Source organism: Taurulus bubalis (assembly GCF_910589615.1).
Source record: "Taurulus bubalis genome assembly, chromosome: 20".
Classification (NCBI taxonomy): Eukaryota; Metazoa; Chordata; class Actinopteri; order Perciformes; family Cottidae; genus Taurulus; species Taurulus bubalis.
In genome coordinates, this window is record NC_136608.1 from 10,186,545 (window position 1) to 10,211,595 (window position 25,051).

The 25,051-nt window shown below is 42.4% G+C and overlaps 1 protein-coding gene across 1 annotated transcript in view; it reads left to right on the forward strand.

The window, feature by feature from the left end:
• The window catches only part of wnk1b (WNK lysine deficient protein kinase 1b), a gene marked incomplete at both ends in the record, with an annotated part of 74,789 nt that overhangs the window by 13,339 nt on the left and 36,399 nt on the right, over positions 1 to 25,051 (forward strand). The window contains 2 exons of the mRNA XM_079236124.1: positions 19,648 to 19,820; positions 24,833 to 25,051. The exon at positions 24,833 to 25,051 is cut by the window's right edge and continues 2 nt beyond it. Of these exons, the coding sequence (XP_079092250.1) occupies positions 19,648 to 19,820; positions 24,833 to 25,051 (392 nt within the window). The remainder of the gene's footprint in view (positions 1 to 19,647; positions 19,821 to 24,832) is intronic.

A 25,051-nucleotide genomic window follows, 5' to 3' on the forward strand; every position in this document is an offset into this window, starting at 1 on the left:
ATTACTTTTACTACAATGAATCTCTGTTTGAGTGTTGAATACATCTGTATTTAGTTTAACAGTTGATCTATAAATGTGTAAACCTCTATTAGTCATGATGGATTAGTGACCATTAAACTTTAGTGAAAAAAACGAGACAAAACCTCAATGAACACAGTACAGAGAGAGAAGTGATGAGCAAATGCTACACAAGAGGAGATGAAGGTAGAGATGAGGATGGAGAGACGGAAAGGGTGGATGAAAATCAACCTGGGGTGATACTCGGAGAGAGAGAGAGAGATGCAGACAAAGTGAGTGAGAGGCAGACCGAGGGGGAGAGTAAGTGAGGGTGACGCAGACGGGGAGAGTGAGACAGAAAGCTAATGGGCAGCTTTGTAAGGTAATGGACTGTGGATCCCCTGTGGTCTTTATGGTAGTCCCATTCAACCTGTGTACTTTAGGCATTGTCTGCCCCATTGTATATTCAATATCCAGATGCTCCCTGGCCCTGGGGCTTTTGCACAAGAGTGCAGAGCGCTCACTCAGCCCGGGCCCTGTAGTGCTGCTGCTTCGTTCCCTCGCGTGGATTAATGATTTGAAATGTTAGTTTGAATTTCTGTGTTACGAATAATTACTTTAGTTCAATGAATTTATTTATTTATTTTTTAAAGTAAAAGTGTATACAAACCCCACGTAGTCAAGATCATTACAACTGTGAGCATCGCTGAGCCTCCGTGTCTCTGTGTTCGTACCGTGTGTGTGTGTGTGTGTGTAGGTGTGTGTGTGTAGGTGGTAGCGCGTGCATGCATAGCCATGTGGCCGTGTTTGCAGACAAACAGGTTTGGGTATTGATGTAGTCCGCGCCTGTTTTTTTTTGTTTTTTTCCAGTTGCGTATCCTGAACTCTATTCCCACTGAGACTCCTCTGGCCTCTCTTTCTCATTGACTATGCTAATATGTAAGAGGAGATGTAGACTTTTCGAGATTCTTCAAAAGCAGCAGCTCGGTGTCGGGAGGCTTGTCGGGGGTTTCCGTTTCATGCTCTGTATGCATCTTTGTGCGCCAGAGCACGGGAAGGTGACAAAAAAGAAGAACACAACGGTTGTAGGTGCTGTAAGTTTGCAGCATTGCAGTTTTTAAGTTGCAGGTGGCACTAAACCACAGCACGGTCTGCAGCACATCCGCACTCTGGTCGCTGTTGCTCACTCTGCACAGAGCTATTTCTGTCTGTTAAGCACATATCAGATATTGTGGTGAGCCACCAGATATGTACCTCTGAGCCCATCTACATAGCCCTGGTGCACTTTTACAAGATTAGTTTCCTTCCAACCGAGTGATTGACACAGGGCTGTGACTATCATTGACTCTTCTGTGTAGTAGTATTTAATTAACCATAATTGACTTAATTGAAATTCAACAAACTGTAAAAGAAACTCCTCCAGCTATGTGGCCTTGTGAGGATGTTATTGATACTTTTCATTGGAACATATACTGTAGCTACTCTTCTAGGTGCATGCTACTAGTCTGTGTTAATGCTAGGAAGCATTATAAGAAATATGACCTCAGCATTGTGTAGTACTGTGTGTTGACAGCTCATAGCCGAATATGTCAATACTGTCTCGAATGACAATGTTTGCAACAGAGCTGAAAAGGCTAAGAACTGCTGGCATTTTAGGGGCATATTCAACTCTAAACTCTTTAGAAAGCTTCCTTTTTGGCGAAACAGCAAATCTGCTATGACTGCAGTGGTGGGGAATGCCTTTAATTTGCCCAAACACTACCTCTGCTTCAGCTCAGCAGCTTGAGGCGAACATGGCGGAGCATGAGAAGAAGTAGATACAAAAGGGGGGCAGTGGAGGGGAATGAAGACGGGAGAGAAGGAAAGGTATAAATCATAATATGAATATGTGCTCATGCCAGGTTCTTAGCACCTGGCGGTCTGCCTTCAACATCTGCAACACTGTTGCAGTTGTGGAAAAATAAACCCTGATGTGTGTTTGTGTGTGGATACTTGCACACCAGACTCATCCCGTTGATTACGTGTGTGTGTGCTCGTACGCAACAGTTCTCCATGGGAAAAGGCCACCACCCAAGCCAACAGTACGACTGTAAATTATGTCACCAACCGTGTCTCTACTTGTCTGTTGATATTTTGTATCTGCCAGAGGCATCGCTGCTCTTTTCTCAGGCGTTACTCTAAACGTCGATTCATTGTTGATGAAGACTTCCATCTCTTGTTTGATGAAGATATGTATGGCCCTTTTGTCTTTCTCGTGAATGTCATTGACTTTGTTCCACGTCAACCCAAACAGGTCCTGCCAGCCAGTGTTTTTGCTTTGTTAACTAAACAAAATGAGCGACAGTTTCTCGCTCTTCTTTCATCCCATCTTTTATATGATTTGAGTAAACTGTTTGCGCACACACCTTTGTTGGGGGGGGGATTGCCAAACCTTAACTCGGCTTGTTTGCCATTAGGGTGCCAGCTGTGACAGATGCAGCATTTGTGTATGAATTTGTGTGTGTGTGTGTGTGTGTGTGTGTGTGTGTGTGTGTGTGTGTGTGTGTGTGTGTGTGTGTGTGTGTGTGTGTGTGTGTGTGTGTGTGTGTGTGTGTGTGTGTGTTCATGAATGTGAGCTGCGCATGTGTGGATAGCGTATCCCTTTGTGTTTGTTCATATCGACCATAAATTACTGACTGGCTTTAATTTACCAATACTGGATTTTTAGGCTGATGGAAATATTTGATAGAAACAGTACTATAAAATCTCTTTTCTGGAGGAGTCCTGGCCAAGACAACAGAGTTTTTTGTATTGTATGACACTTTATATCCTGTTCTCCTAATGTAATACAATAAATCCTTTACTTGTTTAATTTAATTAGACAGGTGGAATCTTGACTAATGTAAACAAGGCATCATATAAAAATCAAATTAAAAAAGATTGCTATCTCCTGTTCTTTGTTGGCCGACTGCCGTTTCTCACTGACTCAGCCCCGAGACAGGAACAGACACCTGTTACTCCTTTCCTCCACATTTCTTCCTCTCTTTCCTTTGCTTTGTCATTCCATCCCTCCAGACGACTGCAGTTCGACCTTGCTATTTTCTCAGTCTGGTGCACAATCATTCGTCCATCTCTTTATTCTCACGTCCAACTCTTCATTCACTCTCTCTGTCTGCCACCTTCTCTTGAACTGATTCTTTCTTTGTCTGTTGTTTCTTTTCCTCAATCTTTCTCTCCTCCTCCTGCTCTGCTGTCCTCTCTGTGTACCGCTGTTTGTCTCTGAACTTGTCTTCTTCAGTGTCTCTCTCTCTCTCTCTCTCTCTCTCTCTCTCTCTCTCTCTCTCTCTCTCTCTCTCTCTCTCTCTCTCTGTCTCTCTGTGTCTATTAATAGCAGTCTCGTGGGCTGGATGTGTTAGCAGCAACAGCAGCACATGATTCATATTTTATATATTTACCTTTGCTAGTCTCCTGACTACCGTAGACCTCTCCTCTCCTCTTCTTCACACATGAAGGCATCTGGATCATATTCAAATTACTTTCACCCCAGTAAACTCTGTGTGTGTGTGTGTGTGTGTGTGTGTGTGTGTGTGTGTGTGTGTGTGTGTGTGTGTGCTCCCTGAATCAAGGCTACAAACAATCATGGCCTCCGTTCATCAAGCCCTCTCCTCTTTAAACTCTCACATTAACTCAGACTCCTCTTGTGCTTTGTGATCAGACATGGAAGAAACTGGTTGTATGGGAGTTATATTTCTGAATGTGAAGCCGGAATCAGCGAGTCGTTCTCATTGAGCATTAGAGAGACAGAGGTACGCCAGCAGTGTTTGCAAGTGAGTGAAGTTTATTTCTCCGACCTCATTGACTGAAAACAGACAGCTATTTGGCAGAACAATATGTCGGACAAAACCTTTTAGAAGCAAACAATCTCTCAGTGTGTGTGTGTGTGTGTGTGTGTGTGTGTGTGTGTGTGTGTGTGTGTGTGTGTGTGTGTGTGTGTGTGTGTGTGTGTGTGTGTTAAAGTCAGCTGTAGCAACATGAACCAGAGATCATATGAGATGGTTGTCTCAGGAAAATAAATCTATAAAAGTGGCATCAGTTTATTAGTTTGTATTAGTTTTATCTTGGTGCGGAAACCCCAACACATGTTATGGTGTAACTATAACGTGTCCAGAGTAGACATAGTTCATTAAAAAGTGAATCCACATCATAAATGTTTGTGTTTGTATTTGCATTTGTAAAATAATACATATTGGCCATTATATTATCACCAAGATATTTTCATACATTGATGTATAAGCCTTGATAATATTGATTATTATAGGCCTCAAAAACACTCCATTGGTTCAGCTCTATCGCAAAAGGGACTTATTGTATGCTATTTCTGTGTATGTACCCAACATGAGTGTGGTGTTTGTGTCATCTCAGTATAGGGCATTTGTAACACTGGACACTTTGTAGAGACATGGCAACCTTGATGTGTAGCTGATCATGTGAACAATTTGTGTAAAAAGTACTATTTTTACACAAAAAGGGAGGGAGAGGAAAGCGTTGGACGGACTGCAGGCAGCCACTTTGACCATTAGAGCAGTTGGCTTTTTACATGAACTATTTTTTTTAAGCAGTTTAAATCCTACTTTTCTATTTTATTTTTAAGAGGAGTGGTTGCTCTAATGATTTTACACCATGAACATTTGTCATGTTAATCCTACTGTTGTCCTAGCTTGTCTGTATTTGCACTGCAGACTGCCTGACTTCATCTTTCTCATTTAATAAACACTCATAACAGCTGATGTAACATACAGATGGCTTTCACGGTGACTGCAAATACAAAAGGAAGTGCACAGAAGTGTGTTTATGTAAATAGGTATATGTATGCAGGTACATACATGTGCAAACGGGGAGTAGCCGTGCTCCCATTCGCATCGATGCATTCATACACTGACATACCTGAAACACAAGTAGTCAGGTTGGGGGTTTGAAGTCGGTGTTCGGGGTCTTAAGGGGGAGAGACTTTCGGAATGATGACGGATTAGTAGAGACGGATGGAAGAAGAAAAGGAGAGGAAAGCTTGCTCAACACATGAATCATGTCTGATGTCCTTCACAGGATGTGAGCGTGCAATCTGAGTCATTTATTTTAAATGTGAGTGTGTGTGTGTGTGTGTGTGTGCGCCAATGACTCTTCTTTTTCATTGTTTGACCCTGTAGTGAACTGATGAGGCAACCACTTTGGTTTTCAGTAAAAGAACATTAAAGCATTGGTGAATGTGGGTTCTGCTGCTGAGTTTATCCATCCCATCAGTATTTAGAGGTTGTGTTGGTCAGTCTGGTTTGGTGGTAAAGTTTCAAATTAACATCCTTGTCGGGAGTTTGATGTTGTTTCTAATCCTCTTACTGCTACTTGTACTTCTGTTTTTGTATCTCCTCTTTTATTCTTAATATACTTTTTCTTCATAAATGGAGAAGTATTGTACTTGATCCACACTGAGAGCAAAGTTTGTTTGTGTATTGTACATTGTGTTCTCTATTCTCTAACCTACCGCCATGGCAGCTGTTGGCAGATGAATTAGTTGATGAACTAGAATGCATTCGATCCACACCTGAAGTGATGTCACATTTAAAAAGATATTTTTACGAGTGCGTTGGTTATTCATATAATTCTACATAATACCAGTGCACGGTGCTGAGACACAAATGCACCTGTCACTGAACTATGTACAGTAGCATCAGTTTCAGTAAGATTTATGATTAGAAACGCACCTTTGGATTCCAAAGCTTGTCAAGTTTGCACATTGTAAATTACAATAGTGACGCATAAAATACATAGTGTTTTGCAGATGGGGAAGTTGAGCTCTGGCACCCACCCTTTAGGCTTAAAGGTTTGATTCTGAGGTCACAAAAATAGGTTTCAGGAAGTAACGATCACAACATTAATTACTATTTAATAAACAATGTTCTCCATCTCTAAATAACAGTTTGTTCCTTGTTCGTGGGACAGTGTGGTTGGAAATGGAAAGGTCATACCACTAGGTCAGGTTCTGCATTCCCTGCTCTGTGGGGGAACCATAGCAGTAATATTGTCGGAGAGCGTGGGGTGGAGTGGGTGGGGTCCGAGTTAGAAGCTAGATAGCCTGCGATACACTGAGTGTCGTTTGAAGAGACTCCATTTGTGAACTGCAGCAGATGTCACCAAACACTGCTCTGACACCATATTTTCATAGCCGCAGCAACAAGAGACCGTGTGTTTTTCAGGTTTTCGTCAGAGAAATGAAAGATTCACTCCGTACCTCCTACCCCACACACACACACACACACACCCAAACGCTGCAGTGTGTGTGTTGGCACAGCACTTAGTATGGACAGGTGTGGGAAGTCTTTTGAAGTTGTAACTCTGATGGATCCTATTGCCACACACACACACACACACCCTGGGCTTTGCCCCTGAATCTCTGCCAGCCGTCACATGTGCCCCCAGAAAGGGTTTGAACAGGCACTCTGTTATGAAGGAGCTGCCTTATCAAAAGCCAAACATATTTATCAATGCAAACATTCTGCCCGGGCAGCAGCACATCCTTCGGCTCTGTGCCGTCTGACCGGGTCTCGCACACTGTACCTCGTTGTGCTGTGTCGAGTGTGTTCTGCCTCACGCTCAAACTTTCTTACCTACTTTATGCCTCCCTTTGGCTTCAACCCTGTTTTTCTGACCTCTCATAGACCTCCAGCAGTGTGATGTAACGCGTGTCTCTGTGTGCGTACACGTGCCAGAAAGCCGAGCAGAGGCATTTCTGTTGACACTACCCACTCTTTGTCTGTTTGTGCCCCCCTCTGCCACTCGCCGGACAAGTTTTCCAGATTTTTCTCTCTTTTTCTTGTCCCGTTCCATGTCCGAGTGTGTGCGCACTTTGTGTGTATTTGGACCTTATTGACCTATAATATCTTTTACTTTTTGGCTATTTGAAAATGCCTCATTGTGCTCTGAGAAATTGTGATTGACATTTTGTTTGAATATTTTCTGACCAAATGATTATTTGAATAATTGTGAAAATAATCAGCAGACTAAACAAATGATAATAAAAAAAATCCTCAGTTTCAGCCTACTTTGATTTTTTAAAATTTTTTTTTAATGCAGTTATGTAACTTTATTAACGTCTCCTTATTACATAAACAACATTGCCTCTGAGAAACTCCACTGCAACAGCTGCTAAAACGTTTGTCACTTACTCACCTTACTAGAAATTCCTACCCGCAACTTTTCATTGCGCGTCTCATTTTACCTTCATGCAGTCGCTGCTCTACTGGAGGAGTCCGACAAATACGAAGAAAAGCGAGTCTTATTCGGTGTCTTCCTTATGCCAAGGCTCATTATACGGCTATTTTAAGCAGCAATTGTGTTTAACTAAGGCTTAAAAAGCATATCGTCATCGCTCACTGTTGTCTTTGTTATTTTATACCCGCCCTCATTTACACATCTTATTCAGGTGTCAAATAGGTCATAGTTCATGTTAGGCAAGTAAGAGTGCAAACAAAAGTGATCCATATTTTTGTGTGTGTCTGTGGGGGCACAGTGACATTGATAGGAGCTCAGCTATTGTACAGGTCTTTGTAAAGGTAACTGCAGCCAGATGTACCGTGTGATTAATTACACGGTTTCCTTTCAGAGGCGACGGAGCTGTACATTATTGTAATTATCCAGCTTCTCGCCCCAAAAGAAAATCTGCCAACCATTACACTGTAGCAGAGATAGCAAACTTTTGGATCAGCTTTGGGTCGGGACCCACAAATGGGCAACCGGCTGAAGTGGATTGAGAGCAGCAGCTCAAAATGTTTGTGTTCAGGTAACTTTTTAAACCTGGAGGTCAAATATGAAATATGAAATGCAAAACGTTGTGAAAGGGACTAATTGCCACTAAAAACGTTCCTTTTAAAAAGAAAAATACTATAGCAGCTACTGTACATAATGAGAACAAACCTTTTCAACACAAAGAACAAACTAATTTCACTCCTAAGAACGACTTTCTGAACAAACCTTTTAACTTTCTTCTTTTATCAGAATGTCTTTATTAAGACTTTTAATCGGGCCGTGTGGTTATCTTGGTACAATAGTTTGCTCGGGAAAAGGTTGTTACGTAGTGTGTGAATTGATGTGGTAGTCTCATTAGCGTGGCTTCGTTGTCATCATTACACTTATATTTCCAGAGAATGAAGCTCATTATGAAGTTATACAATTCAGCTTTTGTCTAAATTGACAGCTCATTATCTGGGCTGTCTTCCCTCCCACCTCCTCTCACATCTACCCCTCCTCTCAGTCCCAATTTTTTTTTAGCTCTTCTTCTTCGTCTTTCCTCCTTCTGATTCGGCAAATAGCATCTGCTGCTCTCCTACTTTCCTCTCATGGTTTCTTCTGCTCTGCTCCCATCTGTCCTCCTCCCTCTGGAGCCTCCTATTTTTACTCTTCCCAAACACATTTCCCCATCTCTCTTACTTTCATTCTAAAACTCTCTCTCTCTAAAAGTCTCTCCTCCTTCTTTACAGTTTCTTATTGCCACCTGCCACTCCTTTCTATCCCCTCTTCCCTTATCTACAAAAATGCGTTTCCATTCACCGAAAAAAGATCTTAACTGTGGCACCTGGGTTTTCCTCCTGCAGCATCATCACTCCTGTCCTGTCCAACATTTTTGTGAAGCAGTGGTTTTCCTCGACAAAGGATGCGTGTTTCTGGTTGATGTGAACTTTAGGCTGACTCAGTCCTTGTGACATTGACAATTCTGTCTCTGAGAGGCATTACTGAGACAGAGAGGCACCTCTGCAGTAACCCAATATGTGTGTGTGCGTGTGTGTGTGTGTGTGTGTGTGTGTGTGTGTGTGTGTGTGTGTGTGTGCGTATGATGTTCGAACAGTTATTGCATCATAGTGTCATATAATCCGACCCCCATTTCTGCCTCCCCCATCTTCTCTCCTCCCCTCTGTCTCCATCTAAATCTGCTGTAGTTTGCACAGTTGGCTGAACTTTAGCTGTCAAGGAAACTGTTCTTGCGATCGATGCGACTGTGCTTTTTGGCCTGCGCATTCTCGTCTTAGTTTCCTAGAAATTCTCTGAAAAAATGCAGGCTGTAATTCACTTTGCATGTGTGTTCACATGAGGAGAAAGATCTGGCGGAGGATGGAACATTTCTGCATTGTGTGTCGTCCCAACAGGAAAGACTTCAGAGGATAAAATGCCCATTTCCTCTTCCTGAAACCTCACTTCCGTCCTCACTCCTGCTCTCACGCCTTCCCTCCCATGTTTTGTCGGTCACGTGTGCACGGCGTCCACATGAGTATAAACTCCATAATCGTTCATACACTTATTGTCTCCTTGTAATTAAAAAGAAAACAAATCAAAGTTAGTTTTTCCCCTGCATTTGGCTAATGCAATGTCGGCGTCATTTATAACGGAACAGATGTTAACATATATTTTCGTTTAAATACGTCTGCTTCAAATCCCAATGCGAGTGTCTGAGAAAGCGACATGGAGAAGAAGTATGCGAAAAAACTAGGCTAATGTCTTGTAGCAGAGCTGGCTTTGGCAGTAATGGGCTCTCATCTGGAACACATTAGCCTCAAAACCTGCATGTAACAAAACCACAGTCACTCGTCAGACGAACCCACAGAGAAACTGGACCTCTCTGGAACCCGTCCAGTTGTCCGTCACAGATTCTTTAGTTTCTAGCGCACGGCTCCATCGGTAGCCTGTATCTGTTTAACTTCTCTGATTAACCACGTCAGAGCTGGAGCCTGAATCAGTTCCTCTGCATCGCCTCCACTAACCAGCTGCAGAGGAAATATAGGCCACTGGGAGAGGAGGGAAGGGGCACTGAAGGTGTGGTGGATGGGCATGGAGATATGGAGGGAAACAAGGATTGTTGACTTCTACGTTTGATGTTTTAACTTTTTCTGTGCTGTAGTCTTTTATTTTTCTCCCTCACTTAATTGTCCGCTCATTTATGTCTCGTTCCCTCTCATCTCTTTCCACTTTCCGTTTCTCTTGACATGAGCTAATCCCCCCCCTTTTATGTTTATTGTATAGATTAGACTTAATTTTGTGCATGCATGCGTGAGTGTGTGTTCGTTTCTATTTCTCTTCATGGTTTTTGTTAATCTGTTGACAACCTCAGTAGCACACACACACACACACACATCAGAGACACAGTATAGTATTCTTAGAGTCGGTGCGTGTGTTTGTGCCAAAGCAACACTGTATACATGTAAACAGACGGTTGGCTACTCTTTATAAAGTGGTTGTTAGGATGACAGAGCATAAATGTGCTTTGAATGTCCCACACGCACGTTTAGTTTGCATGCTTTGAAAAACGCTCTTCTCTGTTTATGACCTGAAATACTACTTTTCATGTAGACTAGGTGTGTCTGTTATGGTGCGAAAATAGCAAAAAGAAAAGAAAGTATTGAGTTTTTCTGTGGCAAAGGGTGCATGCCATGTCGAGTAGTAGCAATCTCCTCAAGGACTTTTCTAGTCTGTCTCCAAAAATGCAAAAACAAATATGGAGGTATGAGGAGATCGTTCTAAAGTAACAAAGAGGTCAAAGTACAGGATCAATAGTTTTATTTAAAGGAATGTCATATAGGACATTAGGATTTTATATTTATATTTATATTATATTTTTTAAAACAATGCTACGTTTCTTGGCACATTATTGCCACCAATTGTCAATCAGTAGAATAGCAGCAAGCAGTGAATGTGTTTTCCTTCACCAGCATTGTGACAACATGCCAACATATTGGGGACCAGCTCATCAAAACATGGCTCCATAGAGCTAGTGGTCACCAATCCATAGGGCGCCTTTTAAAAAAAAAACGTTAGATCACTAAAGTATCTGCTAATATTCATTGCATGTAAATACTGCAAACAAAAATGGTGGAATAGTTGTCTGCCACCTCCTCGTGTCTAATCTGCTCTGCCTCTTTAACGACGGCACTCTCTAAATCAAGAATAACAAACTCCAAAGGTGAGTGAACTTCACACTATTTAAAAACCTTTTTCCCCTGCTCTTAAATTTGACTTCTCGCCGAAACAGCTGATAACTGCAGTCGAGCATCTATATAACCTGCAGCAGTATTCTAGGAACACAGAGTGCTGCTACTTGATTGGCTGTTGATGATCTTTAAAGGGAAACCTGAGAAGTTCGGCCAGGGCGTTTATCGCGTGGGCCTTGATTTAATGGACTGTAAAGGGATAGTCCTCTGAGATTATGTAATAGTTTTATCTGGGACAGCCCCCGTCCTGTCTCTAGCACTGGCCGGACCCGCTGTTAGATCATCAGTTACTGTAACAGTGGCAGGACGTCGCTTTAAGACGTCATTTACACCCTGTGGCATCCAGGGAGACGTGCACAGAAGCACACAAGTGGAAATAAAATGTTTCTTGGTAATGAACTCGATAGCATCTGTTGGTATCTTAGTGGGCTTTAGTAGGGATTTTATCCATGATCCCCCGACAGTATATGGGATGCAATAAAAGTTGCTTAGTTGTGCCGTCTCTCTTTTTCATTGGAGTTCGGTCAGATGTTGGGTAGTGTAAACAATTTAAAAAATCTGAGCAGTAGACACTTTTGAAATGGATCATAGCCATCAACATATTCTCGCCTCGTTTAAGTGTTAATTGGCAGATGGACGTAAGCTATATTAAGACTGCAACCTGTTAAACACACACACACAACACGTGTGTGTTGCATGTTAACAAGTAATGTGTTGCACAAAGAAATACAACTACTTTATTCACACTTGACATACACACTTGACACACAGCCTCCTCTGCGAAAATGGTCAAATTCTTCTAAGTTCAAAGACTTTTGGAGTCCCTCAGGGCAGGCCGGATTGTGACAGCCATTGCTTTCGAATGTCTCAGGTTTCAAATGTATCTTTTGTTGCACTTCAAAGAGCATTTTACAGCCCAATCAATGTTGATGCTACTTTGTTTTAAGAGGCATTTATAATACATGTTTCATTGCATATTCATAAGAATACTTCTCTTTCTTGGCGTTTTTTTCTTCCTTATTCTAACAGATGGGACTTTTTATTTCTTTAATTTTAGAAATAGCCTGAGCTTCCTTTTTTCTTTTTCTAATACTTTTTCAAATACAAACACATTCTGACCCTTCCAAGTGTATTACTCCTGATAATCTTCCTGTAATGTCATAATGAAGCTGAAGCAAATTAAATAAATGAAGAAAGAAAAGCCTTTTAATGTGACCAATACTTTAGTAAGTTTGACCGTGAAAACGTTGGATCCTTGTTTTCTTCACATAACTTCATTGGATCTTTGTTTCCTGCTGGTGCGACAAAGGGGCCATTGTTGGTTACTAATCATTTCAATCAATCCACAACCAATGAATAGAGCTTTATTAGAGTCCTGGATATAACCAGGTTGCCTCAGCTGATTGAGGATTTGGGCATTACCTTGGTTTAGACATGGGTACACAGATGTGGTTTAACTAAGAACGAGTGTGAACTATAGAAGCCTAGCATGTCATCACTCCTCCTCGTTAGCTCCATATTTGGGATTATTCCCGGTATAGTGTCATTCCTTTGCATGGCATGCCTTCTGTTAAGGATTAACACTTTTGAGGGGAAGTTCCACTCATTATCCTCAGATTTCCTTTCATTATCCTTGGATCGGCGCGACTGGATCAAGTGGCTGAGCTGAAGTGTGATGTGGGCGTCAGGGACGGCTTTTGAAATGCATCCTGCTTGTATTGTGGGGGAATCCTGTGAACGGGAAAGAGAGGAGATGACGAGAATTAGGAAAGGAGAGGAGAGGAGTGAAAAAGGAAGATGAGCGAGGAGGACGGGAAGATGAGGCGTGACCCACACAACAGAGAGTGATGACTGTATTGGCACATGGTGCGTGTGCGTGTGTGTGCGCGTGTGTGTGCGCGTGTGTGTGTGTGTGTGTGTGTGTGTGTGTGTTGCACAGCCAGGCACGGAGAGATGAGACAATAGGGTGCACAGTGAGCGGCAGGCTGAGATGGCACCTATTGTTAACACACACACACACACACACATTGGAGTTGTTATTGAACCCATCCTGATGAATGGGTTTGTTTGTTGTGCCTGTTACGATCAGACAAAGAAGAAAAACGATCAATATGTCCCTCCCATACCCTCCCATATTGATACCTAATCACATGTAGTTCTTTCAGATTCATACATGTTCATACACATAAGTGTTTTTGTCACTGTACTCCAAAAGTAAACCAAATAGTATAATTAACATATCTCCAAAGGAAATACATAAGAAAAACCAAAGTGAATGCATCTCACCACATTTTCTACAGAACCAACCGATTTTCTACCACAGCTAGATCAGATTACCACACACACACACACACACACATACACATACACACACATGGCCCTGGTTACTGCAATATGTAGAGTGGTGATTGATGGGAAACCAAAAACCACCTAAATGGGAGAAAAGAAGGAGGGGGAGTTGATGGAGAGACAAAGAGCGAGCGAGGCAGAAACAAGAAGGGAGAGAAAAAGAGGACTAGAAGACGAAGCACACACATGGGGAATATCGCAGGAGGGTGTGAACAAGTGATCTCAAATCTCTGTTTCCTTCGTTTTGGTAAAATGTCTATACATGAGAGGAGATCAGTCTACATCCTTTCCTCTCCACCTCCTGACTTTTACTGAAACGTATTCATCCTCTTTTCAATCCTTCTTATTTATAACAGATGCTCTCTCTCTCTCTCTCTCTCTCTCTCTCTTTCTCTCTCTCTCTCTCTCTCTCTCATATATGCTGGCTAACCAAAACAAGCTGTGGTAAAGGTCTTGGAGAGGTTTTGGTTTTTGTGTGCAAGTGAAACATTGTGTGTGTGTCTTTTTCCTGCACATGTTTATGAGGTGGGTGTGTGTGTGCGTGCTGTAGAGGGTTTGTGGTTCTTTGCGGGAGAGTATTTCCAGAGTGTGGGGGGTCTGAGAGACCTTTTGGCTACATACTAATGGAACACACTGGGCCTTTTTCATGCACTTGCACACATACACACATACACACACACCTCCATGCCCCCCCGTCCACCGCCACTGTAGGTTTTTTACTGCATATAGAAACAAATCAGCTCATTCACTGGACCGACGGGCTTAATGTAATCAAGGTTTAGGGGTCCTGATTTTTCTCTCGAGTTACAGACTGGCATTCTTCGAAATTTAGGTCAGGACTCAAAAGGTTAATCAGAGGAGCATTGAAGTGGGTCAGCAGCACATTCTGGAGAAACTGGGACGAGAAGTTTATAGTTCAGTCAGGCCTCCAAGAAGAGTTTCATGATTATGGCAAAATAAAAATAAAGTGTGCTGCCATGAGGTAATCCATGGCTTTTGGAGGAAAAATGTTTTTTTTGCAGTGCAGTAATTCTTAAAGCATCTGCAGCTTGTCTTAATAAACCTCCACCAGTCATACTCATAATTGTATTGTTCATGTAAAACGTTTACCTCAGGCTGCAGCTGCAGACTTTGGACAGAGTCTGCTTCATCTGCGTTAGAACCAAATAGTCTCGAAATGCTTTCAGCAATAAAAGCTTTTCATTAAATTATTTCTTTCTTTCTTCACTGAACCGCTTGTTTTCTTTCTTCAGATTTGGTCCCATTGGTATATGTTACACATTTCAACATGAAAGAAATCAGGAGAATGATGCTATGTGACGGACCCATCAATGTCACTCAAATTGATGATAATCATTCGTGGAAAATCACCATGCAATTATGTGTCATTAGTGCGGGCACCAAATTGTTATAATTATGCCTCCAAACGATGGGGTTGAAGGTTTTAATGCAGTTTTAAAATGATATCTTCCGGAGTAATTAAAACTGCGGAGAATTAAAGCATGAAAACAAAGTTGTATTGAAGAGTCCGACCATCTTTATAGAGCTGGCGTTAAATTATGATATATGTTGCCATTTTGGTGTGTTACTTTGGTGTTTTGAAGACTCATCAAATTGTTCATGAGTGTTTGGTTGTAACATTTAGGCCATCTGTTGAACGCTGCCTCACTGCTCTGGTTTGCATAATATCTGATGAAGTCTCTTCTTGCCTTTCCACTCCCCCAAAAATATATTTTGCCACGCAGCTGAGAGAACCCGCTGCTGGTGAAAAGTTCATCCAGTCAGGTTAACGACATCAATTTAATGTCGTACTTTATCCGTGAAAGTATGGGTGTTTTGGAAAAAAAGGCCTCCTTGATTCAGCTAATGTGATCATCTTTTAACCACCAGTTCGGCGGTTCGATCCCCAAGTGTCACAGACACTAAACCCTAAGTTCTGTTCCCCGGCTCATAACATGCTTAGACTGGGTTAAATGCAGAGGTCAAATGTCATGTATGGACCGGTATAATTTTTACGATTTGAAGTTTAAATACTGAGATATTCAACACCTGACTGTTCGGATCGTAAACTATAGGATTGTTTTTTTAAAACCTACTTTGCTGGTGAAACGGTTTACATTACAGATAACTTTGTGAATGCTGTCAAAACAGTTCCTCCTTATTTTTTCCTCTTATGGATTTGCTTTTCTTATGTAAACACAAATTGCTGTTATGTAAAGGAAACAGACTCAGGCAATCATATATGCAATCATGTCTGCTATGTTTAGGCTTCCTCTGTCCCAAGGAGAGATGAGGCACTTTGGACAACTTCCTGTGAGAACTACACCAAAAACAGGACCATTTATAATAGTATTTGTATTAGTTCAGTGTCGTACCACGTCAGAGTGTTTATCATCAGAATTTTCCGGCGCTCGCGGTATCGTCTTCTGTTGCAACCTCCATCCATCTGGCGCTGTGAGTGCTCCATGCTCGCTGGGGCGCAACCAGCCCAGAGAAGACGAGAGCAGATGATCACTGAGTGTAAAAGCCCAGTGGGATGTCCAGACTGGACCAGTTGATCAGAGGGTATAGGCTTTCAGCCTCTCTGCAGGAAGCGGCATAATGCTGCAACACTGCTGATTCCGTTTCTGCCGCCTGTCTGGCTACCTAGTTAGCGTGTGTGTGTGTGTGTGTGTGTGTGTGTGTGTGTGTGTGTGTGTGTGTGTGTGTGTGTGTGTGTGTGTGTGTGTGTGTGTGTGTTCATGTGTGTCCTCAGTTGGCTGTTGCAGAACAGAAATAGGGCAGTCAGACGTGAAGCTATCACTTATGCAGTGACGTATAGAAAGCTTCTTTCAAGAACTCAGGTAGGCGAAAAGGAGGATAGAGAGGATAGAGTCCTTGTGTCGTTTTGTCGGATAAGTGCCTGCCGATCTGAGTGTGAAGGCTTGTCCTGCTTGCTTAGGTGTGTGTGTGTGTGAGAGTGAGAGAAATGGAGAGCGACTTGGGTGGAGAGCGAAAGGGTATTTTTGAGTCTGACAAACTCAAGTCTCATGATGTTTTGAAGCTCGGAGCAGAAAAGAAGGGATGGAGAGAAAGAAATAATCAACAGAGAGACTCATGCGCCATGGATCAAATGAATTCCTTAAATACCCCAAAAGCTTATAATAAATAATAACAGCCGTTACTGTATGGCTGCGTACCCGTTTATCCACTAGAATGAAGAAGGAAACATTAATAATGGATTAGGAAGCCCCCTTAGACTTGCTGTCTGCTTTCCCCTACTCACAACCATGGAGACACACACTCAGGGAGAGGGAGAGAGTACAGAGAGAGCAAGATGGGGAGAAGTAATCTTCTAGTGCCCCGGGGGAGGAGTCGAACAGTGATATTGGTGGTCAGGGTCTTTTCTAAGTGCTGCTCGGAAATGGACCGTTGGCTTCCAGTCAGTCAGGTTGCCAGTAGCTGTTGTCATGTGACCACCCAGAGTCACGTGACCGCGATATGAAAAACAGAATGGGAGTGCGGTTTGGTGAGCACATACATGGGTGTTTATGTGAGTCAGTTGCTAATGGGCCATCATCAGGGAAGTGGTTGCTGCGGGATGAAGGGATAAACTGTTATGGGCCTTGACGCACACACACACACACACACACACACACACACACACACACACACACACACACACACACACACACACACACACACACACACACACACACACTTAAATCTCTCTCGCTCTCTCTCTCTCTCTCTCTCTCTCTCTCTCTCAGTCATATGATATAGACGAGGCCCCATGTTATACAATGTGACAATATGAGATCACCACCTCAGAGATTGTCCTAATCTCTGAAGCAGCTCACAAGGTTTTCTAAAAGCTTTATAACATTAAAAAGAAGTGACCTGGCAGAATCTCCAGCGCTGAATGGTTGATTGGTTTGGGGGGGTAGGTATTGGCAGATGGTTTAGATATCCACTCAATACGACCACTGCTGTATATCCCAGTATTCTGGGATTTGGTGGCACTGTAGCTTTAAGCACTGATTGATTGATGCTGAGCTTGTGCTTCGTCTCGGATGGTTTGCACTAATGCGTTGGGTGCTTTTTTTTTTTTTTAAATGCCATATTCAAATGAAGTACTCAAATCAAACAATATGATGCTGTAAAAAAAATGTAGGCATGCGTTGGATATTTAAGACTGGTTGCCGGGGTGATAATGTTGCCAGGAAGTAGGTGTCTAACCTCCAACGTCTGAACTTGCATCACCTTAAAAATACAGTTGCTTCTTCAATCGAAATATAAAACTCTCTCGCTGTGTTTTCAGTTATTCTGTCATCTATATTTAAACAAACAGTCTTTGTGTCAATCCTGCTGCTCTCGTCTGCAGTGATCCGTCTGTTCACTTTTCTGTTCTTTCATCCTCTAAAAGGGTCACAGACATCATTAAATGTTCTGGATGTGTGTCATTAGTTCCTCTCCAAACACAAATGCCTGTTTGTTCCAGGTTAATTGGAGCATCTCTTTCATATTTGTTTTACAGTCTCTGTTTTCTGTGCCATCTACTTGTAACTGCAGGTTATCCTGAGAAGACTTTTGCGTCGATAAATTGAATTATTAAGAGCCACAGCGGAAGCTGCAACCATATTTGGGCTTAAATCCTTTGAATAGTGAGCTTTTGTTACCTTATCGGTGTCAGCTGGCAACTCTGATTTTGTTTATTTTGGGGGCTGCGATGTGCTTAATGTGTCAACGGCAGTTAGACACAGAGCTGGTGGAGAAACTACACATCAATGTGCACATACACACACACACTCACTAAAGCGGATACATAAGCACAACACACAAAGTGATGGCTACAACAAAAATAATCCCATATTTATTTATTTTTTTAAACTGATGTGTAAAAAATACACAGGCTAGACACCGTTGAACCCATTGACACATTCCCTTATACATGTTGATGTAATAATACACTCTCACACAAACTCACACTTCTTTACAAGGCTGGATCCGCCCACACTGCCCTTTACATCTTTGTTTACTGAGCTATCAGTGCTAGAGCTGGAATGCCCATTAAACTTTTCTAAGAAGCTAGTTGTCCCAGTATGGAAGAATGTCGTCTGTAACGTTAGCTTGTTTTAGTCACAGTGGGCAGCGGTGACCACCAGTAATAAACTCCGTAAAAGCTTGGTGTGAATGTTATAGACCACGATTCACATCCAACCAACACAAATATGAAGGAGACAGGAAGTAAGCGTATGGAGCTTGTACCTGAGGGTTTGATGAACATTTCAGGAGAGAGTTGGGAGTGTTTGTTTGGTGGGAAGCCAGTGAGGGATCATTCACATAGCGGGCAGCGGAAAGCGTGGTACACATTCCTGGTGAAGCTGCTCGCTGGCGGGCGAAAAAGAAGCAGCTGGTGAAACCAAAGCTGTGTTAAAAATGACATGTCTCGTGCTTTGACTCCTTATATTATACAGCAGACGTTCTGTTGGAGCTGGAACGATTAGACGTTAATCACTCAGTTGCTCGACAGACAATATATCAATGGGAAGTTATGCAAAGGTGCAAAGGGCATACAGGGAACATCACACGCACAATTTGGACACTCAAATGTAATGGCAGGAAGTAAATAACGTGCTGTTTGTTTCTGTCTCCAACCTCCCTGTGACATTACTGAGGATCACAGTAAAGGGGAATATATGGAACGTAGATCAAAAAACACAGGCTCGTAGCATATACAGTACTTAACTTACTCTGCCTAATGCGGTAAATCAAACCAGTTTATTTATAAATCCCTTTCATGAACCAGTTTGTCAACATGTACCTCTCAGGAAAACAGAGTGAAGACACATCAAAAACTCTAAAAAAAAAAAACTCACTCTAAAAACTCACTCTATTGGATGTCTGTGGCTTCTTTGAGAGAAGATGAAAGGACAGTCTACTGTTTTAGCCCTATCCACATCCTCCTCTAGTGCTGTATTTGATGTAATATGGCACCATATTCTGAGAGCACCTGCTTTCATATGTCACCTGCATTTGTATTCTGGCAGCATGTTTAGATGGTTGTTTCAGTGTTTGATATTTTGTAAGCATTTATTATTCCTCCTTGCGCTCTCTTCTCTGCCTAACTTGTTTATTTCCCTCTGTTGATTAGCTTTTCCTCTCCACCCCTCAAACCCTCTTCCAGCCTAATTTGATTGTAATCTCTCTCCCTCTCTTTGTTTGGGTAAATGCCCTCTAGATTCTCAGATGAACAATCTTTCTTCGTGTTTTTATCTATGCATGACTTATTTTCCTCTTCTGTCCTTGTGTGCAGGATCGCAAGCTGTCCAAGTCTGAGCGCCAGCGCTTCAAAGAGGAGGCCGGGATGTTGAAGGGACTCCAGCATCCTAACATTGTCCGCTTCTATGACTCCTGGGAGGGACCATGCAAAGGAAAGAAATGTATTGTTCTGGTCACGGAGCTCATGACATCTGGCACACTTAAAACGTGAGTTCATGAGAGATATCATTATTTTTAGTCAGTTTAGTGACCTTGGGAGACTTGGGAGCAAAAGATGTCAAAACGGCATGGAGAACAAAGACTTGTATTGCATCTGATTATCCCAATTTGCAAGACACACACACACACACACACACACACACATCTCGTTTTCCTTGCGCCTCTGAAGAGCACCGTCAGTACAGATGATGACTCACTTCCAGTTTTCTGTTGAAATGTAGAAACACACCTGTTACCTCCTCTTTCCTGCCGAACCAATACAGTTCTTCTCCACTTTCAACTTCAAACAGCCTGTGGTGTCGTCAGCACATCTCAACCCAGCCGGCTTCTTGTGCCGAGAGCAGCTGTGGGTCAGCTTAGCGTGCCTGACTCATTGCATGTACAGTATAGTATGTGTCTGTGTTATTCACAGTGTATATATATGACAGACTGGGTGCTTTTCAGTGCATGTATGTGACAATGAAGAGTGAAATGATGGGACTGTAGTGTTGAAATATCAATCCACCTCCAAAATAAGATGTTCTCATCCAACGTCGACGTCAAATGGACACATTAAGTTGGGAAAGTTCAGGAATAACGGGGGAGACTCTTTTCTCTGTATGTGGCACGCTTTATATCTGTGGGACGGCTGTCGGCCTCTCCCCTCCCCTCAATTCACAGGAGTATTGACGCACTTGTGGCTGTCATTGTCCATGCCGAGCCCGCATGCCGGTCTCTCTGCTGTACAGAATGGATGTGTGTCTGTGAATGCGAATGTGATTGTTGAGCTCCTGACACAATAAAAGGCTAAATGTGAGGCGTGTGGCGCATGGCGTGCCCCACGCAGTGCATCGTGGGACATCGGCCCACCTGCCAGCTGCTGCTTCTGCTGCAGATTCCTCTCATTCCTGACAGAGACAGACAGAGGGAGAGACCAAATGAGGCGTGTGTGTGTGTGTGTGTGTGTGTGTGTGTGTGTGTGTGTGTGTGTGTGTGTGTGTGTGTGTGTGTGTGTGTAGAGTGAGGGGAGGGGGGGGGGGGGGGGGGGGGGGGCACAGACAGGGGGAGACGTGGATGAATGACCAGACTGATAAATGAAATCACAGAAAGAGGAGACAGACAGTCGAACGGTCTGAGAAGCAGATAGTGAGTTGTTAAAGAGGCAGATAAACGCACAAATAGCCAAATTACTAACTATGAATCCAGTTTAAAGGCAGCTAAGCAGAGTGACGAACCAATGAACCACCTGTGACCGCAGAGGGCAGAGCATTAATCCAGCAGCACAGCACTACCAAGGACAGTAGCACCCTCCACTGGAAGACTGGAATAGCTTCATTACTTTGGTAACAAATGCAGACGCTCACCACCCAGCATCTATCCAGCGCTTTCACACATAACAGTTCATTAACAGATGTATATATACTTTTTTTTTTTTTACAGTTTAAAAGAAGGAAATATTAATTAATAGAAGAAAGGTTTTGAGTCATTTAAATATTCAGACAAGACCTTGGGCAAAATGAGTCACCGGTATGCAAAAACAATGTTAAGTAGGGGAAGTATGTCCAAACAACAAGTTTGTTGAGGCACTATGACTTAGATCATTTATTATTAGATAAAAAGATGAATGTACTGTAGTTTAAAATGCAATGTATAAACCTAGTATTAGGGATGCACCTGACCATTACATTAATCTGCTGATAGTCTTGTTTGCTCTATAAAATAGTAAGAAATGTACATATATGAACAGGATCGAGACTGCACAGGGATTTGGCTGCCATCCAAATGGAGACTCAGAAAGGAGAGGAACTGTTGTGTGTTGAAGTGGTGGAAAAAGAAGGAGAGATGGTGTGAGGGAGGACTGATAGGAAGGGAGGGAGATGGTGAGAATGGAAATACTGACCAGCGGGTGTTCAGGGTATTAGAGGCCCCTTATCTACAGTGTGTGTGTGTGTGAGAGAGAGAGAGAGAGAGAATGCTTATCTGTTCATGCATGCACAAATACCGTATATGTACTGTTCACATACTGTATATACATGTATATCTGCATATTTCTCACAGTGCAAAGACATATCTGTGCATTTAGGTGTGTGTGTGTGTGTGTGTGTGTGTGTGTGTGTGTGTGTGTGTGTGTGTGTTGAGCAGAGTGTGTTGGAGAGATGATTTGTGCAGTGTCACTCTAGCAGCGCATGCCACATGGTTTAACTTGTCTGTCAACACTGTTCTGACTTCAGAAAGAGAGAGAAAGAACACTGAGGAGACGGGGAGAGGAGGGCAGGTACAGGCCGAGGAAGTTGAAATAAAAGGGTTTGAAAAGAGGCTTTGAAAGGGTTTAGTATAAACGCTCAGCTTGTGCAGATGTGCATGTTGAGGTATGTTCAAAAAGGTCATTTTTCTCTCTGCGTTCAGTGCCCTGTAGACGAACTCTGAGAAAATATGTGAATCGAGCCAGATGGTTGCCATCGGTTGGACAAAACAATGCATTTTGAAGACCTCAACTTGAGCTTTGGGAAACTGAGATGAGCATATTTCGTTTGCTTCTGGACAACTAGTCGACCAAACAACAAGTTGATTGCTTGAGTATTTCATCTGCTGCTTAATCCATGATGCAAATCGTCATAAGTTGCAGCGCTCGTGTTGTCATACTCCGTTGCTGGTTCGGTATTGTCTGACTGTGAATTTGAATATTGTTAATGCTGACGTTCGCAGTTAACTGTACCTGGTGGGAATGTGAAGCACGTCCAGTAATCCTGATGAAGCTGAAGTTCACCGTAGGCCAAGGACACAAAGCATGTTGTTTATTTTGATTCCACTGGTCAGCAGAGATGCTGCCCGTCGGCCTGGTTGTCATTCGATGACCTCTGTTATAAAGGGTATGTGATGCTGCTCCTGCAACGAGGAGTGACTAATTGAAATGAGCTTTAAGGAGTTAAAAAAGAAAACTTCAAGAGATATGTGAGGCGTCTTTGAGACCTCGGTTCAGTCAGCTGTCAGCTAGACTTGGACCATGGGCGGATTGTTTGAGCTCGGTAAAAAAAGCTCGGACATTGAATTAAATGCAGTAAATGGATTAAGGACCAGATGATTTTGAGCTCAATGTGCTTTAACAAATAACAACAATTAGCTCAAATCAAATTATTAGGCCTGCTGTGATGCAGTAATATTCGCACATACCAAAAAATCTAAAAAAGATGAGCCGTGGAAATAATGATTTCCTTTGAATCCTCCTCCTGATTCGTGATACTCAACTTGTGGCCCATGGGCCGAATCTGGCCCGCAATAGGGTGCAGTGTGGCCCACCGACCGTTTCCTAATATACAATGAAAATACATTGATTCACAATGGAAATATCTTTTTGTACTTTTAATGTAAATAATAATACGTAACTCAAAATAGCGACCAATAGAGCTTGTTTATTAGTCCTGAGTCCTCTAAATCTTTGAAAGAGGTACGGTATTCGTTTTTTTCTAATAATTATCCGTGTTTGCGTATTAACGGGCCCCTCCTGTTATATTTGCAAAAGTAAAGTTGAGTATTTCCGGTCCAGATGATCAGAGGGTGACTCACCCTGCTTCCCCTGCTTGTCCTTGGTACTACCTGGTACTTGGATTTAGCTGAAGAGCGGAGACAGACACATGATAGGAGCAAATAAGAGCTGATAAGAGCAAATTGAAAGCACTTTGCTTAGAATTAAAGCATTAGGTTAAATGAGCTAATCAAGAGTGATCGTCAGATGAATTTTGAATGAGTTCTCAAAGCTCTTAAAGAGAAGTGTTGACTGAAGCCTTTTCGTCGAATTGATTTAATAAAAAGTTTAACTTTGACTGAAAGAGGAAGAGATGTTCAATCTGTGCTGTTGTGCTGAAATACACAGTTTTGAACACAGAGATTCCTGCCCTGGTCTCCCTGTAATCCTGTGGGGTTTCCTCCCACATTCCAAAGACATGTGAACGAGATTGACTGGAGACTCCAGATCGCACTCAGGTGTGGTTCTGTGTTCGTTACGTGTGTCCCAGTGCATGTTGGGATACATTCCAGACTCTCATGACTCTGGACAGTGTAGATAATGGACAGCTCCTACATAGAGACCACATTATAAATGCCTCTGATGTGCATTAGCAAGGCTACTATTGTTTCATTAGAAGTTGTTAAGAATGTGACATTTACATGACATTGTATTGGGATATTTTTGCTTTACTTGGTGTTAAAATGACTAAAGTAAATAGTTTAAATAGTTGAATGCCTGCTTATATACAGCAGAATTGCCATTCTAAATGGAAAAATAGGCAAGTAAATAGTCTAAAACATGTTCTCAGTCCCGCTGAATAAAGCTCTTGAGTGCTGGCTGTTCATTGACTTTGCAATGGTTATTCTCTTGAATCAAGCTTTTTCCGACATATTTATCTCCAGATTAAAATAGATGTCTGGTTTCAAAAGGTAGAATAAGGTTATATCTCTGTTTGTCTCAGTATTCCAGTGGTCATTTGTTTGGCATGTGTCTCTAACAGATGCCAGAATGGCTTACTTTTTGTGTGTGTTTTTATGTGCACATTCATTCACATTTGTATGAGTATTTAGGGCGTATCTGTTTTTAAAGATGGACTTGTGTGACACTAATCCACTTTGGTTGTGTAAGCGTTCATCTTCAACTGAAGCATCATCAGTTTTTCCGTTGCTGCACCTCATCTGGCTATTGTCCGGCCTTCCCAGCTTCACTTTGGAATAATTCATTCCCTCATGGATGGTTTTCAGTGTCCTCCCATAATATTATCACTGTTCAATACATTCAAAATACTTCAGAGAGCTTCTGAACCTCAATAACGTGACGCTAGCGATGAGATATGAGACAGCTTTGTTATTTTAGCTGCCGGACAAATACCACTTGAACAGGATACATGGCTGTTGAAAAGTTTGAAGGGGTTAAACCTACCGTCTCTTTGTATATTTTTGCACACTTAATCTCCAACGGAGCATTGTTGAATGACATGCCGTGACATTGTGTGTGTGATTTCTTGGTTCTGCAGCTACCTGAAGCGTTTCAAGGTGATGAAAATCAAGGTCCTGCGATCGTGGTGTCGGCAGATCCTCAAAGGCCTTCACTTCCTGCACACCAGAACGCCGCCCATCATCCACCGGGACCTGAAGTGCGACAACATCTTCATCACGGGGCCCACCGGCTCGGTGAAGATCGGGGACCTGGGTTTAGCCACGCTCAAGAGGGCTTCCTTCGCCAAGAGTGTCAT